This window comes from Carcharodon carcharias, chromosome 9, assembly GCF_017639515.1.
Source record: "Carcharodon carcharias isolate sCarCar2 chromosome 9, sCarCar2.pri, whole genome shotgun sequence".
NCBI lineage: Eukaryota > Metazoa > Chordata > Chondrichthyes > Lamniformes > Lamnidae > Carcharodon > Carcharodon carcharias.
In genome coordinates, this window is record NC_054475.1 from 153,845,512 (window position 1) to 153,865,895 (window position 20,384).

At 41.9% G+C, this 20,384-nt stretch overlaps 1 protein-coding gene across 5 annotated transcripts in view; it reads right to left on the reverse strand.

The window, feature by feature from the left end:
- The window catches only part of ophn1 (oligophrenin 1), a 235,478-nt gene that overhangs the window by 191,945 nt on the left and 23,149 nt on the right, over nt 1–20,384 (reverse strand). For 2 of the 5 annotated variants that reach the window (XM_041195077.1, XM_041195076.1), the window contains exon 1: nt 12,867–13,449. The exons of 2 other annotated variants lie outside the window; for them this stretch is intronic. In XM_041195077.1, coding sequence (XP_041051011.1) covers nt 12,867–13,020 — 154 coding nt within the window. In that variant the 5' untranslated portion in view covers nt 13,021–13,449. Of the gene's footprint in view, nt 1–12,866; nt 13,452–20,384 lie in introns of those variants that run through there. One more of the 5 variants, XM_041195080.1, reaches the window with a different exon arrangement.

Here is a 20,384-nt window from a genome sequence, read left to right on the forward strand (position 1 = left end):
GTGTTCAGTGAGGCCTGTTGGCTCATAGTAAGACACGTGTTTGGAGGGAGTTGAGGAGAGATCCATAGCATATGTTTGAGGTGGCATCTGTCACTTGGGTTTCAGAGTGTGGTGTGTCTCACCACAGGTCACCTATTGGTTTACATGGACTGTGTACTTACTGTGGACATGAGAGTATAAGATAGCTTTTGGCAACTTGTGTCATCCATACAAATCTGTATATATCTGTAAAGTATAGTTGTGGGTGAAAGAGTATTGTAATATTGTTCATCTTTTCTGGTTTAATATGTGTTTTATTCTTTTATTAAAAGTTCATCAGCTGACTTCCGTGGCTGTGTTCAGTAGCTACTCTCCATACATCTAAACAAACAAATAAAATTTAGGATCTATCAAGCCGGGTTCCACCTTGGGATTAGGTTTGCCCAGTAGTAACGTCAGCTGGGATCATAACAATTGTCCTATAGCTTTTGCTATCCTGTAGGCAGTAAAGGTTGATAACTTCAACACAAGCAGAATTTGTCACCTGAGTTTGAGTCATCGAGATTCCACGGTGACACTTACAACACAATCTAATTCTCCTTACAATCACACGAAAATTACTCTGGGGGCAAACTCATGGTTGTACAATAAAGAGTTCAAACTCACCATGGCAAGTTGTGGAATTGAACTCAATAAATGTGGTCACATGTGAGCTGGTACAAAGAGGAGGTGAGAAAAAACTTATTCACACAGCAAGTAGTTAGGGTTTGGAATGCACTGCCTGAAAGTGTGGTGGAGGCAGGTTCAATTGAAGCATTCAAGAGGGCATTGGATAATTATTTAAACAGAAACAATGTGCAGGGTCAGGGAAAAGGCAGAAGATTGGCACTCAGTTAAAATGTACAGAGAGCCTGTTCAAACATGATGGGCCAAATGGCTTCCTTCTACACCGTAACGATTCTGTGATTCTGTAGCTGAATGATGACCATGATTGTTGTAGGATCGTCATAAAAATTCCAAACAGGTCATTAATATCCTCCAAGGAAGGAAACATGCCACCCTTACTCTGCCAGGCCTACACGGGATTACCGCCTCATACTACGTAGTTGACTCTTAATACCTTCTTAAATAACCCAGCAAATCACTCTTAAATCACTCAGCTGTACCTGCAATAAATTAAGGATGAACAAGTTTTATTTTTATTTATGCTTTCATGGCATGTGGGCACAGCCAGCATTTGTTGCCCATCCCTATTTTCCCTTGAACTGAGTGGCTTGCTGCATCATTTCAGAGCGCAATTAAGAGTCAACCACATTGCTGTGGGTCTGGAGTCACATGTAGGCCAGAGCAGATAAGGATGGCAGATTTCCTTCCCTAAAGGACATTGGCGAACCAGAAGAGTTTTTAAACAACAAACCAACAATGGTTGTCACGGTCACTATTACTGAGATTAGCTTTTCAATTCCAGATTATTACTTGAATTTAGATTCCATCAGCAGCCTTGCCACTGTTGCACACTTCCAGAGAGCAGCTTTTTTTAAAAAAAAGTCAAAAGTTCACAGCTGGAAACCGGTGAACGACATCAACTTCATCTATCCCGTTTCCGATGAAGAATTGGAAATACTGGCACGTACCAGAATAACATTGAAAGGATTTCCAACTGCCTAGAGAGGTGGTGACAGTGGATAGACAATGTTTAGTGCAATGTGATCACCATTTTTGATGCTCAAAACTGTCAATCATTTCAACATTGAAATCTATTTTATGAAGCCTTAGGCAAAAACCAGAGAACGGGGTACACCCAAGATTCTGGGTGAAACAAAGGAGGAAATTAAGGTACTAGAAATTATACTTGAGGGGTCTGGAGTATGGATGTGTGTCAGGGGATTGGCCCAGTGGCCAATGCAGTATCCAGTTTTAAAGAGGGAGTTTCAACTAGTCTGGGTAATTCCAGACCAATGGCAGGGAAATTTTTAAACTACATGCTCTACTTGGGCCAAGCTTAAGAATGAAATAACCATGTACATGAGGACAAAATAATCAGAAGTAATTTACACAGAGTTCAAAGGATATTGCATGGGGATACAGACATGATCAGAGTGTGATAGAGTTGATATATTTTGATAAAATAGCAGTAGTTATACTCTCAATGAAAGTATAATTGGTGCTATGGAAGAGTTGAGGAATTTGAAAGTACATATTTGCAGGATATTCAGTACAGCTCTGAGGTTGAGAAGGTCATTAGGAAAAAAATCAATGGAACTCTAGTTTTTTCATCCACAGGATGTATAGAACATAAAAGCTAAGAAGAAATAATGAGCCTATATATCTCAAATTATTGAACTATGCACAGTATTGGGCTCTGCATTCAAGAACGGATGTTGAGGATTAATGGCAATACAGAGATTCGCTACAATTCTGCCTGTGAGTAAATACAATTACAATGAAATACTGGAAAATTTGGAACTTCCATTAGAGCAATGAGGTTCAATGACAACATGATAGAAGTGTTCAAAACTATGAAAGAATTGGGTATGAGTCAATGGAAGCAGTGGTCGAAATGAGGGATACATAATTAAACCGAAGAAATCTGGAACAGAAAGCTTAGAGATTGGGACTTCACTCCCAGGACTTATAGTTGAGACAGAAACAAACAATCACCATTCAAGATAGGATTGGATAGCTGGAAGGAGGAAAATAGGGTACAAAACATCACAGAAACAAGGTTGGCAAATGTGATTAGGACTATTTGCTCAGAAAGGGTATATAAATACAGATATGGACTGGTTGGGCAAATGGCTTACTGTTGTGTTGTAACTTCTATGTATATCTTTATCACCAATATCTGTGCAATTTGCCTAAAACAACTTTATAATCTGGCAGTTTTTATTGATTTGGACCTCATTTCATTATCGAATACATTACATAATCCAGAAAGCTGGTATTCTAAGTGAGCAGATTTGATTCTCTGAATGAATCAACCATGATGTTAGTTCCCATTATTCAACCTTAACTCCCCTGACAGAAAGATTACAGCAAGTTCCTCATTACGAACTCTCAAGATAGCTCAAATGTTGAACTGAACATTTTTCTGCACACTAGGCCAATTGTGTTTCAGTTCACAGGCTACACGACTGCCGAGACTGTCTAATATAATGGTTGCCCTGGGTTCCAGAAACAAGTCCTGGGAATGCAGAAGTCTGCTCTTATCACAGCCCACTCCCATCTTTTCTAGGATCATTGTGCCTCTAATCACTGGGACAGAACATCTTTGTAGACAGCTTCTGTGGGAGGTTTGGGGCATGCGCATAGGTCACCAAGCTTGTCAAATTCTATAAAAAGGGACATTGTCCCTTTTGGAAAACCACTTGGCAAAACATTTCAAGGAGTGGGACAAAGAAGACCCAGGGCATTAGATGGCATTTCAGTTATGACATCATGCATGCAAGTGACAGAGTGATATGGCGTATTTTGACACAAATTCTATCATTATTTTGAATTTCTTTTCCACTTCCCAACAGGGGATATCAGTGGGAGTCATGTGTGGAAGCTGAAATTTGTTTGCTCCCCTCCCTAACCCATTGGTGATGTCATTTATAACAATCCTACCACTTACCATCTGAGATGGCCTTCCTCATCTGTGTAGGCTATATGCCACACCAGGTAATGTATTTAACCAAGGACACTGGTGTGTTCAACATTTGATTTTAACAAGCATTGATCATAATACTAACTGTAACCTGGTAGAGAACCTACTTAATCAGCTAGGCTATGCTAAAACAGGTTAGTTAATGATAGAGCTACAGATAAATTATTTTCTATAGCAAGAGGTCACTCTGCCCAGGCACATCCTTTGCAACATTTGGATCTCAATTATAACGTTTATTTCTTCTCCCTAGGAAACTGAATTAAAAGGTATTACTCATTTTGAAGAACTTCTGCTCCATTAGAACCAAAGCAAGTATTCATAAAAGTGGATCAAACGGTGTATAATTTCTTTAGGAAAGTGTATTTGAGCATTTGTAAGCTCTGCATGCCAAAACAGGTTGTGCTATCTTGGAAAGGAAGTGTATAAGCCAAAGTCTATAGGATCAATGTCGTAGCATCCATCATAGCAGCATTTTTGTAATGTTTGGAACTGCTTGTTCCATTTCATATCAATAGCTTCCATCTGGTCCCCTGGTTTCTGCATTACTTTTGTTTATGGAGTGGAAAGTGGAACTTACCTTTAATTTATCCATTTTAGAGCAAAAACTATTGTTTTACCAATATTTGAGACAAACGCAACAAATGTGTATTCAATAGCTCAATAACATGCGATAGATCAAACAACAGCAGTGCTGTATGTTATTTTTTTCCCATCTAAAGATTTGGTCACAGATTGTCTGGCCTTTCAGCTTAAACCACGAGTATCACTTGGAGCAATGTCCCTTTAATATCTAGCTAATCTAGTCTAGAAGTAATCTACAACAAGGAATCTTAAATGAAGCTAAAACTATATTAGAGTAGCAGCTCTGGCATTCTACCTGGTTATTATTCCTCCTCTATATACTCATATTTTACAGCAATATACTCATATTTTGCAGCCAATCTATAAATGCATACACCACTCTTCCATATGTAAACCATACATGAAGAAGTGATATATGCAGCAGATTTTATGTTGTATGTATGTGCAAGAAAATTTGAACCCAAGATTTGTCCCAAACCCAAGTGAACAAGTGACTTATGGAAGAGTTATAAGCATGCTTCTCCTCCATTCAACAGCCAGTCAAGTATTCTCCAAATGAAATATACTGACTGTAAACGTTGTTCTGGAAGTTAGTAACGATGAATTGTGCTCACAGCCTATTAGTAGAGGAGAACAAATAGATGGAAATCACAAGAGTAATTTTTTTGTGAGAAAGTCCTGTGCAGGCTTCAAAATTAAGATACTCAAAATATTCCAGCCCCTTAAGAATAGAAAAGCAGATTTTTTTTTTAAAAAAGGGTGTGAAACTTTGATTTTCAAAAAGACTTGAGTGTACTCATACAAGGAATGCAGAAAGTTAGCATACAAGTACAGTAAGTAATCAGGAAGCAAATGGCAAATGTTGACTTTTATTGCAAAGGGATTGGAGTACAGGAATAAAGAAGCCCTGCTACAATTGTACACGGTTTTGATAAGACCACACCTGGAATACAGTGCGCAATTCTGGTCCCCACATTTATTAAAGGATATAATTGTATTGGAGGCAGTACAGCAAAGGTTCACTAAATTCATCGCTGGGATGAGGGCATTGTCCTATAATGAGAGGCTGAGTAAATTAGGCCAATATTCTCTGGAGTTTAGAAGAATGAGAGGCAATCTCAGTGAAACATAAGATTCTGAAGGGGCTTGATAGAGCGAACACAGATTGTTTCTGCTGGTCGGGGAATCTAAAACAGGAGGGCACAGTCTCTGGATAAGGGGTTGATCATTTAGGACTGAGATGATGAAGTGTTTTGCTTCACAAAAAGGGTTGTGAACCTTTGGAATTCTCTACTCTCGAGGATCAATTCTCCATCATTGAATACATTTGAGTCTAGGATAGACAGATTTCTGGTCATTCAAGGAATCAAGGGATATGGGGAGTGGGCAGGAAGGTGCTGTTAAAACCCAAGGTCAGCCATGATCATATTGAATGGCAGAGCAGGCTCAATGTCTATTCATGGTCTATTCCTGTTCCTTGTTTATGTTGCATTCTGTAAAGAAATGAGGCTCTTTAAATGCCTCTGATGTTTGGCATCATCATTAGAAAGCACTGTGGGCTAGCAGCTCAGCACATTAACTTCACCTCCACTGATGGAAGAGCTCTCCAGAATCACAGGACAAGAACATCTCAAGATTACACTAATGAGTCATCCTTTTGCAGGGACTGGTCGGACCAATCAATCTTCGAAAGTAAAAACAGGAAGTACAGGGGATATTTTGCTCTTGAGGTTGAGAGGCAGATGAATTGTTGGGTCTATAGGGAGCTTTGTTCCACATGCCTGTAAAGGAAGGAAGGAAAAATAGATAGAGGAGAGAATCATACTCTGTCTTCAAGAAGTTGCAAAGTGCAGCAGCCAATTTGTGTACAAGATTCTGCAAACAACAAATGATAACTGGCCAAATTATCTATTTTTGACAGCTTTTAGTTGTTGGATGACTTTGGCCAAGAATACTTCCTTTTCGAACAGTGCCATGAGATCTTTTACATCCAGCTGAACAGCAGAACAGGGCCTCAGCTCATGAGTCATTCCAGAAACATCACATGTAACAGTGCAGTGCTGCCTGAGTACTGCACTAAATTGTTAATCTGGATTGCATGCTCAGTGCAGCTTGAACCTGCTGATCATGTGCCAGCAATTTAAGCGAGTTGACACTTACATCCCTTTCTAAAACCATTGGGGAAATTTTAAATGCAACAATCATGTTAGTTGCACATCCCCTCAAGGGGCAGTTTCCAGATTGCTACAAAGTTAGAGGTGCCATCTTTCAGATGAAGCGTGAAAGCAAAATCCTTTCCATCTGTCTACTTGAGTGTAAGGAGATGGCTCTGACAATATCAATTCTTTCATGGAATTCTTGGCAAGTTTTATGAAAATATGTTGTTTTTGAAATTAAACAGAAGCTGCTTCACCCAATTTTCCAGCCCAAAAAAGTACAATGCGTTAGGAACTAGAAATAGTTTAAGTAAGTTATCTTTGTATTTGTAGGGGTTAGGAATGAGTTTTAGCTTTAAGTTTGATTCATGTTTCTGCATTGGTGAGTTAAGAAAGGGGCGAATTTGAGTTTTAGTTTCATTTTAAAAGATGTCTGCATTCTAATGATGTCTTACCACTCTTGAAGGGGAGTTAAGACACACAAGGCAGAAAAAACTGAGCTGTTACTTAACAACATGAGGCCCACACAGAGACACAGAAAAATTAAAGTACTCAAAAAGTACAGAAAAAGCAGTTTCAGTTCAGCTGAAAGGAGTTGCCAGCAGAATCAGCGTAGGAGAGAGACAGATAGCAAGTCCCTAACTAAAGTTGAAGCCAGGTACCAGGAGAAGCTGGACACAGGAGACGGAATTGCAGGAAGCAGGTTCCAAAAACTAAAGAAGGAAATCCCTAAAACCAGGGAGTGGAACAGGAAAACTCACAAGAGGACAGTTAGGTCAAAGGACAGGGACAGGAATCTAGAACAAGATCCTGTTCAGTGGAAATAAAAGTAAGGAGCAGAGAGGAAGGCTCCAAGCTTAAAAGGTAGAAAACTGCGGGAAGCAGACAAAACAAAATAGGCTTGTGAGAAGCCAGAAGATCCAAGGAGACAGCCGGAGGTCTGTAACTCTTTACTATGGGCATTTGAAGCAGTGCTGTTCTGTTGGCATGGCTGAGCATTTGACAGAGAATGCATGGAAGGCAAAGCTTGAACGTACATGGCAATTCAGGAGAGAGGAACATCAGAAGGAGGAGTTCGAAACCCTGGAGGTGAACCCTTGTGGAAGGCACCTGAAAGAAAGCGTCGTCCGGGAGAAAATTCCAAAGAGAGTTCTTCGAGAGTAGAGATTGGAAACCCTTATGTGAAAGATGGAGTTCAGTGAGACCACAGAATCACAGTGCAGAAGAGGCCCTTCGGCCCATCGAGTCTGCATGAGAAACACCTGACCTACCTACCTAATCTCATTTACCAGCACTTGGCTCATAGCCTTGAATGTTATGTTGTGCCAAGTTCTCATCCAGGTACTTTTTAAAAGGATGTGAGGCAACCCGCCTCCACCACCCTCCCAGGCAGTGCATTCCAGACTGTCACCACCCTCTGGGTAAAAAAGTTTTTCCTCACATCCCCCCTAAACCTCCTGCCCCTAACCTTGAACTTATGCTCCCTTGTGACTGACCCTTCAATTAAGGGGAACAGCTGCTTCCTATCCACCCTGTCCATGCCCCTCACACCAGTTGGCTCACGGTGTGACAAGCATCATGGGGGGAGTTGATGAGGGGTCCATGGCATCTGTTTGGGGTAGCATCTGTCACTTTGGTTTCAGAGTGTGGTGTGCCCGACCACAGGTCTCTTATTGGTTTACATGAGCTATGTACTTACTGTGAACATGAGAGTATAAGATAGCACTTGTGTTATCCTTACGAATCTACATGTATCTGGAAAGGTATAGTTGTGGGTGAAGGAGTATTGTTAAATAGTTCATCTTTTCTTGTTTAATAAATGTTTTATATTTTTGTTAAAAGTTCATCAGCTGACTCCCATGATTCTGTTCAGTAGTCACCCTCCATGTTTCTAAACAAAAAATAGAAATTAGGATTTATCAAGCTGGGTTCCACCTGGGATCTGACTTTGCGTGCGTGGGTGTGTGTGTATATGTATATATGTAAGAGGGGAGGAAAATAATATTCCCCATAAAAGGTTATCCGCTTGTGCATGCACTGATTGAGCCCTGTTATATGTGCCAGTTATTCAACTTCAAAAAGGATTCTAAGTGACTTCCTGTCATCTGAGATGTTGTGGTTAAAAAGATGGTAAAATGTTATAACCCACTTGTTCAACCAGGTGCCCAAAGTCAAAAAAGAAATTGACCTTTTAATTTGGTTGACTGGGGAAGCCAAATAAATAACAACTTGTATTTATTTTGCACCTTTAACATCATAAATCGTACCAAGAACTTCACATGAGCATAAGAAAACAAAATTTAACACTGAACTAAAAAGGGCGATATGAGGGCAGATGCCAACAGCTTGGTTAAAGAGATAGTTTTTAAAGAGGAAAAAGAGGTGGAGAGACTTATGGAGAGAGCTCCAGAGCTTAGGGCCTAAGGCAGATGAAGACACAGCCATTAAAATTAAAATTGGAGATGCTTAAGAGGTCAGAATTATATGAGCGCAGATATCTGACTTGTGGTGGTGATGGAGATCACACAGGGATAAGGAGGAGGAAATAGGGAGGGATTAGGTCATGGAGGGATTTGTAAACAAGGATGAGAATTTGTAAAATCAAGGCATTGCTTAACAAAGAGCCAACTAGGTCAATGAGCACAGGGGTGATGGGTGAATGGATCTTAGTGTGCATATGGACAAGGGCAACAGAGTTTGGATGACCTCAAGTTTACCAATGATAGAATGTGGTAGAACGATCAGGAGTGTTTTGAAGTATCAAATCTAGACATAATAAAGGCATAGATTAGGGTTTCTGCTGCAGAGGAGTTGAGGCAGGGCCAGAGTCAGGCCATGTTACAGAGGTGGAAATAGGCTGCCCTAGGGATTGCACAAATTTGTGGTTGAAAGCTCATCTTGGGGTCAAACCTGACACCAATGTTGTGAGCAGTCAGATATAACCTTACACAAAAAATCAGTTCTGTTGAAGGATCATGAGGACTCGAAACGTCAACTCTTCTCTTCTCCGCCGATGCTGCCAGACCTGCTGAGTTTTTCCAGGTAATTCTGTTTTTGTTTTGGATAACCTTACAGTCGTCAGGAGAGCGATGGAGTCAGTAGCTAGGGAATGGAATTTGTAGGAGGAACCAAGGACAATGGTTTCTTTTTACCCAATAGTGAATTTGTTTAAGTTAAACCAGGTAACTTTACCCCCCCCCCCCCCCCCCCCCCACCCCCCAGTACCTGCACTCCAATAAAGTTAATGTATTACAGTTGAATGAAATGTTAGAAAATTATTTGACTATGGTGACTGGCAAAGGAGAAGGGTAGAAAAACACCCCCAAGCCCAAACTGGTCTTTGCCAGACAGGAAAGAAAGCTGAGGAGGTAAGATGAACCAGCAGCATGGAATATTTATTTTTATAAAACGGTTCCTTAAATACTTCAAGCTTCCATAATTGTAAATGGATTTAAACCCTCGCTGGGCAGGCCCCACAAACTCCTCCCACGTCTCATACGACAAAACGTGTCATTACATTCCCATTCTAGGGTCAGCAGGCTGTGGTAAGGAACATATGCTGATCCCAAGAGCTGGAGATAAGGAACTTCAACAGAAGGTACCAAACCCAAGACATATGAACAGATGAGAGAGGTGAGCTGGAGAGCAGGAGTCAGAGACGAACACAAACAGACATTCAAGCAGGAGGCAAAAAACTAGAGACAGGACTTAACTTCTGCAGAAAATGCAGCTGAAATTTGAATCAGCTGCTTGCTGCTGTTTAAAGTTGCTTTTAAAACAAAAGCTGCAAGTATAAGGCACATGGGCTGTTGCATGTCATATCTACATTAACACTGCAGTGTATCTCCATCCATATTGCTTTAAGTACATTCTAAACATCAAGATTGTTCTGTGTAATAGCATTATAAATATATCTCAGAATATTTACAGTGCAGGGGGCCATTCAGCCCATCGAATCTGCACTGGCTTTCTGAAAGAGCATTCTACCTAGTCCCACTCCCCTGACTTATACCTGTAACCTTGCACTTTCTCTCTTTTCAGGTAGCAATCCAATTCCCTTTTGAATATCTCGATCGAACCTGCCTCCACCACCCTCTCAGGAAATTTGTTCTAGACACCAACCACCCTTTGGGTGAATTTTTTTCCTCTCACATTACTATTACTCCTTTTGCCAATCATTTGAATCTGTGCCCTCTAGTTCTTGATGCTCTCTTGAGTGGGAACAGTTTCTCACTATTTACCCTATCCATACCCCATCTTGAATACCTCTATCAAGTCTCCTCTCAGCCTTCTTCTCTGCAAGGAAATGTCCTGACCTCTCCAATCTATCCTCATAGCTACAGTTCTTTATCCCAGAATCATTCTTGTAAATCTCCTCTGTACCCTCTCCAATGCCTTCACATCCTTCCTCAAGTATGCTGCCAGGGCTGGACACAGTGCTCCAGATGTGGTCTAACTAGTGTTTTATACAAGTTCAACATGACCTCCTTATTTCTGTACTCAATGCCCCTATTAATAAAATCCAAGATACTATATGCTTTATTAACTGCTCTCTCAACATGCCCTGCCATCTTCTATGACTTAAGAATATTTACACCAAGGTCCCTCTGTTCCTGTACCTCCTTTAGAGTTTCTCCCATTATTTTATACTGTCTCTCCATATTCTTCCTGCCAAAATGAATCACCTTACACTTCTGTGCATTGAATTTCATCTGACACTTGTCTGCCCAATCCACCAACACGTCCATGTCCTTTTGAAGTTCAAAACTATCCCAATCACAGTTGACAACGTTTCCAATCTTCGTATCATCTGCAAATTTTGAAATCATGCCCTAAACACCATAGTCAAGGTCATTAATATATATCGGGAAGAGCAAAGGTCCGCTGGGGCACTTCACTACAAATCTTTCTCGAATCTGAAAAATAGGTATTTATGATTACTCTGTTTCCTGTCACTCAACCAATTTCTTATCCAAGTGGCTACCTTCCCTTTTATTCCATGAGCTAGAATTTGAAGACTTTCTCTGGTTAATATTTCTAAGAAAGCTCTAAGTATGTCTATTTATGATTTCACTAAGAATACTGATGAAAGGAAATAGAGTCATTTATGGCATAAAACGAGGCCATTCAGCCCATCATGTCTAAATTGGCTCTCCTTGGAGCAACCCAGTGAGTCCCATTCTCCCACCTAATCTGCACATCATGCAAGTTTATTTCCTTCGCGCCCCCATAAGATTTCCTTTTGAAATCTTTGACTTTCTCTGCTTCCACCGCCCTTGTGGAGAGCGAGTTCCAGGTCATTACCATTCGTTGCATAAAAAAGAGTTCTTCCTCAGATTACCCCTGTATCACTTGCCCAAAACCTTATATCTGTGTCTCTTAGTCTATCATAAACTAATAAAACAGTTTTTCCTTGTCTACCCTATCCAAACCTGTCATAACTTGTACACCATGAATGTACCTACAACATGGGAGCTGACTTGTTCTGAGTGCTGTGATTTTTCACTGAATACCTTTTTTTCTTAAAAGGGACTAATATTTCCAGCGGAAATATTATAAAGCAGAATTGAAAGGCTGATTCCTCAAATTAATTCTCACAATTTGACAATCAGCAACATGATATCAAATTTAAAATTCTCATCCTCCTGTTGAAATCCCTCTATGGCCTCACCCCAATCTCCGTAACCTATATTCCGACCCCCCCCCCCCCCCAAAAGAAGGCTGAGCTACTCCAACTCTGACCTCTCCTGTGTACGAACCCACTTAGCCCCGTCAATGTTGACCTTGCCTTCAGCTGTCCAAGTCAAGCTCTGGTATTCTCTCCTTACGTCTGGGGTCTTTTACTACGGTAAAGGCGCTATGTAAAAAATGTTGTGATATAAATGCAAGTTGTTGTTGTCGAGCAGCAATAACCAAGACATCACCAACTGATTTAGGGGAGGAATTGGTCACAAGCTGTCCTTGAACATACCACAGGCTAGCTTTGCACTGTGATGCTATAGCGGCTAACAGCCTGATCGGCCTGTTGGTTGAACGAACAGCTCTCATCAATAAGGAACCTTTCGGTCCAAAACGTCAAGGTCTCTGCTGCATCCCATCTGCCCACTCAGTTGGCACCAATGGATGTGGCTTGTAGCAACAGAAAAAAAACATCTTCTGCTGAACACAGAACCCATTTAAAAAAAGGGCTGGTGTCACCATAGTCGCACGCCAGCCCTGCTCTCACACACAAAGTCAGCACAAAATGCGAAATGAAAACGAGCGCTTTCAGCAAGCATACACAACAGCGGATATTACATCCGCAACGAGGCGGCTGCCGTGCAGGGTACAGTTCTACTCGAACAGGCTTCTCCAAATTTTCAAATTCAGCGACACTTCTAAAGCTGGAAGCCCCATTTCGCCCATATAGGTTTTGCCCGATGCCTAACCAGCTTCGGCGCTGTCATTTCCTATGGTCTCCCTCCCCGTGTTTCAGGATGCCCCTGTCGTAAAACACTCACTTTTAATGGCATTGATGAGCGAGGTCCCGTCTTTGATTACTTCCTTGATGAATTTGTTCGTCCTCTCCAGCTCTTGCTCGTAAGACTTCAGCCGCTCCCTGAAATCCGGGCTGTCCAGAGAGCAATCGCTGAATTCCAACGGAGGGTGGCCCATGATGGATTCGCAAGCTTATCCCGACTTTTTCCCACCCCCCAACCCCCCTCTCCGCTAATCCTGGGTTTTTTACAGACACCTCCCTTGTCCTGCCCACAGGTCTGACGCTCCGTCCTGTCTAATCCTGCAGCGATGAATTACAGCTCTATTTCTCCCTTGTCACACAGTGTCCCGCGGATCAGCTGTTCGCGGCGGAACGAACAATGGTTGTGGTTTCGGTTGTTACTGAAGTGTTGCCAAATGTATCCTTCCTTTAAAACATAAGGTTCCCTCTTCCTCTGGGCGCCTGCGCTACTAATGTAGCAGAATATCGCTACTCCTTCTATTCCTCCCCCTTACCACCACCCTCTTTCTCGCTGTCTCAAACTGCAGGAGCTCATCGCTGGTATATTAACACTTGGGGCACCCTGCAGTCTTCAGCCTCCGTCACAGCAAGGAGGAGGAGCAGAGAAAGGAAAGGGCGGGGAGAGTGGCTGTGTTGACACATGCAACACTGACTTGAAAATGCTCATTCATCTGCAAGCGCTCTTAATTGGCTAGGGTGGTAACCTAATTTAGCGTTAACTTGGTCTGGAAATAAAACGCAAATGAGTGCAGTTGCGAGGCCGCCTCGCGCTCAAATAAATAGACCTTCTCATTTTCGGCTTTATTCACTGTTTGGGGTCAAAAGATTGGGTAAACCAATGTGAGACTCGTTCTTTAATTAAAGATCCAGAGCCAGTTAACAGTCCTCCAGTTCTGTCGAAGGGTCATGAGGACTCGAAACGTCAACTCTTTTCATCTCCGCCGATGCTGCCAGACCTGCTGAGTTTTTCCAGGTAATTCTGTTTTTGTTTTTGATCTAGAATCAATGACTGCTTAAGGTGAACGCCATTCTGAGTTCATAGCGAGGGAGAGTCTCCGCATCGTTTTGCTTAGTTTGAAGCTGTTGACATTTTAGGGTTTTGCCAGAATGCCTCTTTTGGCGAAGAATGATTGATGGGTTTCAATGTTTCTAAGGTTAACATCATAAGGTTATTATATAAATATCACTGTCGCCATTCTCTCCCTTTCACAGTACTTATGCACACAGATTCACCCACCTCAACTCCAGGCAGGTCAAACTGTCCCAAACGTGCAATGCATCCGCCAAAGAAAGATCTGTCCAATTCTGCCCTTCGCTTTTAAATACAATGCTGGGGTACAGCTCCATTGGTTTCACCACCCTCTGGTACTTTGGCCAAACGACCATTCTTCCCGTTTACCATGTGATACCACCCTGGGTAACTGGGAATTTACCTAGCAATCTTTGTGCTAATCTCAGCACTCTTCCATTTTCGTTCCCCTCCATGGCGCTATAGCCAGCCCATTCGGCATTGTACATGTGACAACTGCACTTCGCTCCAGCCTCTTGGCTCAAACCAAGCCCACTTCTGACTGCCACTGATCTCCTTATACTAGACCATATACCTCTCTCCGATCATAGTGCTTTGCGGGATTGTCCACCAATAAGGCAGCCCTGATCATTAGGTATATGACTGTGCAAAGCCAGGAAATTCTCTACAGACCCCTAGGGATCAATATACGTCAGTTTGAGAACCACTTACTCAGGGCATCAAAGCTGAGACTCTTTTTTATTCTTTCACCAGGATGTTGGCATCACTGGCCAGACCAACATTTGTTATCTATCCCTAATTGTCCTTAGAAGATGATGGTGAGCCACCCTTTTGAACCGTGGCAGTCCATGTGGTGTAGGCACACCCACAGTTAGGGAAGGAATGCCAGGATTTTGACCCAGCGACAGTGGAGGAGCAGTGATACTGTTCCAAGTCAGGATAGTGTGTGATTTGGAGGGGAACTTGCAGGTGGTGATGTTCTCATACATCTGCTGCCCTTGTCCTTCTAGGTGGTAGAGGTCACGGGTTTGGATGGTACTGTTGAAGCACCAAGAATTGCAGCCTTGGTGAGTTGCTGCAATTGTTGTTATTTGACATCCACACGCAAATACACTTTAGAGCAGAGTTAATTCATGGCAATCAGGAGTTGGAAGACTGCCAGATTTTTTTTTCTTCCTAGCAGTTGGGAATAATTCTATTGCTCTACTTTCAGCTCAAGCTAGCTTCAGCTAACTTAAGATAAACCAGCAATTGGACCAGAGGACTTTCTGGGCAACACATTCCATAATCCACCATGTACTTCATGTCAGAAGTTTTCACCTGTAAAGCCAAATCATCTATAATAACATCCTTGTGCTTTTAAAATTTTTACACAGTGCACTGCTGTAGATTCATTATAACAGGCAAAGGACACTGCCTGACCACACAGGATAAACATGACTAATTATAAAATGATAAGAGCTTCACAAAAAGGAAACTACTTGTCCATCATACATCTGTTATACCAGGGTTGTCCAACCTTTTCACATCAGGGACCACATTTCAATCTTTTTTCATTCAGGGGCCAACGAGAAAATTTCAGAAAAATAAAGTTTGGCACAATATTAAAGGAATTTCAAAAATAAATTTGAAGTATGAAGAAAAGAAACAACTTGCTGAGCAAAAAAAAGTCAGAGCAATACATTGATAATTTTTAAAATGAGTAATAAATAAGTGACTATTAAAGTGAGCTTGTGCGTGTCAGAGTCATAGAGGTCTACAACACAGAAAAAGGCCCTTTGGCCCATCGAGTCTGTGCCGGTTAAATAAGTACCCAACTATTCTAATCCCATTTTCCAGCACTAGGCCCATAGCCTTGTATGTCATGGCATTGCAAGTGCACATCCAAATACTTCTTAAATGTTATGAGGGTTTCTGCCTCTACCACCTTTTCAGGCAGTGAGTTCCAGATTCCCACCACCCTCTGGGTGAAAAAAATCTTCCTCACATCTCCTCTAAACCTCCTGCCCTCACCTTAAATCTATGCCCCCTGGTTATTGATCCCTCCACCAAGGGGAAAAGTTCCTTCCTGTCTACCCTATCTATGCCCCTCATAATTTTATACACATCAATCATGTCCCCCCTCAATCTCCTCTGCTCCAGGGAAAATAACCCCAATCTATCCTCATAACTAAAACTCTCCAGCCCAGGCAACATCCTGGTAAATCTCCTCTGCACTCTCTCTAGGGCAATCACATCCTTCCTATAATGTGGATTCCAGAACTGCACACAATACTCTAGCTGTTGCCTAACCTGGCCACCCTAATGTGTGCATGTGTGTGTGTGAGTCCAGCTCATTCCCAGTCTCAGGGTACTCGCTCACTCACCCTCAACAACACCCACACTCATTAATGAGCCTATCAGCAGCAAATGCAAGAGAGAAATGTGATTGGAGAAGCAGCTTCCTGCAGAATCTTTCACTTGCACTTACCTGTATTTTGAACACTGGCTCCATGGACTGGATTATGGCCTGCGGGCAGTACGTTGGACAACCCTGTACTGTACAGATCAGTTATTCCATTTCCTTGCTTTTCCCTTATACTTTTTAAAATCTCTCTTTGGGTGTTTGCCTAATTCCCTCTTAAATGTGATGATTTGACATTTCATTAGCCATGTATGGTAATGCAATCCACATTCTAATAATTGCATACATGAAAAAAACATTTTTAGCCTCCCTTTTAAGCTTTTAGTGCTGACATTCAAATAAGTGCAAGGAGCTCATGAATTTCTGTCACTAAGATTGAGACCATCCTTTCATCTAACTCTGCTGTTTCTTTCTTCTCCAAGCCCACCAAAGCAAATCTCCACAAAGAGCGATGAGCTATCGCGTGATATATATGACAGTGTTTGTCATCACAGTTCGCTACATTCGTCTATGTATTGGCTGCCCAAGACACACAAAAGTGATATCCCTCTACGCCTCATCTTATCTATGGCTGGTTAACATGAATTAGCCAAATAGTTGGGCAAATTGTTACAACCAGTTTTGACCAAGTTTTCCATATACGTGGCAAACGACTCCTATACATTTGCGAAGGCCATACAGGACTTGCATACCGATAATAATGCTGCGTCCATGTGCTCATTTGACATTGCTAGCCAATTCACCAATGTTCCTCTTAAGGAAGCCATAGATATTTGCGCTGCAGCACTCTATCATGGTGATCTAGACCTGCCACCATTGCAGGTATTCATTGAACTTATGAACTCAACAACTTGCAAAGTTGAGGCCAGTTTTAACGACACCATGCTTTTGGTAACTTGTGTTATCCTGTTATCTATATATATCTGTAAAGGTATAGTTGTGGGTGAAAGAGTATTGTAATATAGTTTATCTTTTCTTGGTTAATAAATGTTTTATTTTTTTGTTAAAAGTTCATCAGCGGACTTCTGTGACTCTGTTCAGTAGCCACTTTCCACGTAACCAAACAAACAAATAAAGCTAGGTTCCACCCTGGGATCAGGCTTGTCCAGTAGTAACATCAGCTGGGATCATAACACAAGAAGTTATCCTCTGCAGTATGATCACCATTTTAAAATCACTCCTTTTAAAATACAGTGTTGTGAGCTTTTGCAGAGCTTGTTTGTCATGAGGATGCTTGGGAGTTGTGTGAGGTGGGTGGGTAGTGGAGGTGGAAGAAATTTTCAATACTCTTCAGAATAGATACTTGTTCTTTATACACATATGTATTTTTAAACTTCCTCTCCCAAAAGGTGCTGATATGCTTCATCTTTTAAGTGCAGAAATTGAATCTCTGCAAGATAGATCAGTCATTGGTAAAATGCAGAATCTATAATTAAGGAAGTCTTAATGCACTAATAAAATCATGGTATGGCCAAACAGAGTCAACATGGTTTTATGAAAAGAAAATAGTGTTTGACTAATTTAGTCATTTGGTAGTGCAGAACTTGAGTATTGCTGAAAAAAGACATTTTGTTGAAGCTTTTCAACTTGCACTCATCAGGACAATCACAAGAATACCAATTTGAGCAAGAGGTGAAGGTGTTTCACGCTGCTACTCTGCAGTAGCAACACAAAGTGGTATTCGCCACTAACAAGTTGATGCTGTCAAGCCAAAAAGACATTCTGCCTATCTCGCAAATGAATAATGTGGTGTATGAGTTTCAGTGCTAGTGTGATGCTAGGTATGTAGATCGTATGTCCTAAAGACTGGTGGATTGTATCAAACAGCATGTCCCTTCCACTGTTTGCAACAGGCAGGTTACAGACCGTACCCAACCAAACTATGCTTTCGAAACTCAAAACAGTGTCCAATATTAGATGTGATTCGGCAATTGGACAACATTTGCTAAATAATCCTGTGTGCTAAGAATTACACTGACAACCAATTTAAGACAGTCAGTCGGGCTTGCAGTGTGGTGCATTTGTATGTACTGGAAGCTACATCTATTAATACACAGGGCCCTGTTCTTTGCAGACAGAAAGAACATGTACGTACATTGTGCCTATTTCAGCTAAACAAAATAAGTGACTGCCTTTTGCCGGTTCATTCCTCAGGGCAATGCCTTCACTAATTGGGGTTAAGCTCCTGGTTTAAATTTCAAACAATGCTTGGCAGTTAACTGTGAGTCACCATCACTCGTGCATTCTCCATGGCAATGCCACTTACCAACCAATCATCACTCTCTTCACATACAGTATAAATTGTTATTTTCTCCTTATACTGGTATTTTTTCCAGTGTCCTGATGAGCATAAGACGAAAAGCTTAGACATGTCTCTTTTTTCAGCAATACTCAGGTTTTGTACTGCCAAACAACTATAGATGACAGTTCAATTCACTTCATGTGTTATCAAGAAACAGTTGAATGCAGTAGATACTGAAAAGCTGTATCAAAAGGTCCTGGCAACAGCTGTAGTACTGAGTTCATTTGCTCCAGAAGGAGCCACGGCCTTAGCCAAACTGCTTAAGTACAGCTACAACACAGGCATCTATCTGACAATGTGTAAAACTGCCCAGCTATGTCTTGGCTACTATGAAGACAGACAAAATATTTGTTCAATTTGTTCTCTGCCGCTTACTCATTCCCCATCATTATTTTTCCTGTCTCTGCTTTTAAAGGACCTACGTTTACTTCAGCTACTCTCTTCCTTTTTATTGACTTATAAAAAGCTTTTACAATCTACTTTTATATTCCTGGCTAGTTTACTCTTTTTTTCCCTTTTTATCAACTAATCCAGGATTTTGACCCAGCGAAATTGAAGGAACGACGATATATTTCCAAGTCAGGATGGTGAGTGGCTTGGAGGGAAACTTCCAGGTGGCGGTGTTTATGTGTCTGCTGCCCTTGTCCTTCTAGGTGGTAGTGGTTGTGGGTCTGGAAGGTGCTGGCGAAGGAGCCTTGGTGAGTTTCTGCAGTGTACCTTGTAGGTGGTACACACTGCTGCCACTGTTTGTCGTCATCCCCCATGTCGACTTTCCGCTTTCCATATATGCCCTATAGGTTCCACAGCAAATGCTTTTAAGGCAGTTTTGAACTGGTTCCTAGGGAGCATTAATCCACAGTGCAGCTTGTCATGAAACCATCAATGTTAATCCAAAAAGACTTGCGTCTACATTAGCACTTCTCACAACCATGGAACATCTCAAAGTGCTTCACAGCCAATCAACTGTAGGCACTGTTGTACTGCAGGAAATGAGACAGCTAATTTTGTGGACAGCAAACTCCCACAAGCAGCAATGTGGTAATGGCCAGGTAATCTGTTTTTGTGATGTTGGTAGAGGGCTAAATATTGGTCAGGAGACCAGGGCCAGCTCCCCTGCAAAATAGTGCCGTGATCTTTTACATCCACCAGATCAGGTAGATGGGGCATCTGTTTGATGTCTTGTCTGAAAAACAAAGGCCGGCTCCATTGGTGTTGGGTGTCATGGTGGATGAATATGGTGAGAAGGCAAAAAAATCGGTTTCACGCCATCATGGAACTAGTTTGTGATCGTCCACTCCACCCAAAAAGAGGGTTGCATTTCCCACCATCACACATCGGGAACCTAATTTCAATATAAGCCTGGTCGTCAGAATCATCCCCCAATGCTGGATCATCTGATCACATCCGTGTGTATTTCACAACTGTACATAAGCGACGTGCACCTGGCAACGTCGAGGTTTGTTTGTCTACCTTTCTTCGGGAAGCACTCAGTCATCAGCGCCAGGCTTTGCAAGCAGCACCACATCACTTTTAGGGGTGCTCACAGGTAGGTCTCTACCTACTAAACCAGCCATAAGGCAGGGGTGGCTTTTCAATGGCTGCAGGGCTATGGCTTGCTTGGGGAAAGGGGTGAAGTGGCATCAGGCAAGGGAAGAGGCTACAGTGTGAGGGCTGTACCGGGGAAGGAAATCCCAGGGTGTGTGTGGGGGCATTTGTTGATCTGTGCAAGTGGCCTCAAGATGGCGAGGGCAGAAGAGGCAGTCTCCAGAGGACATGAGACCAG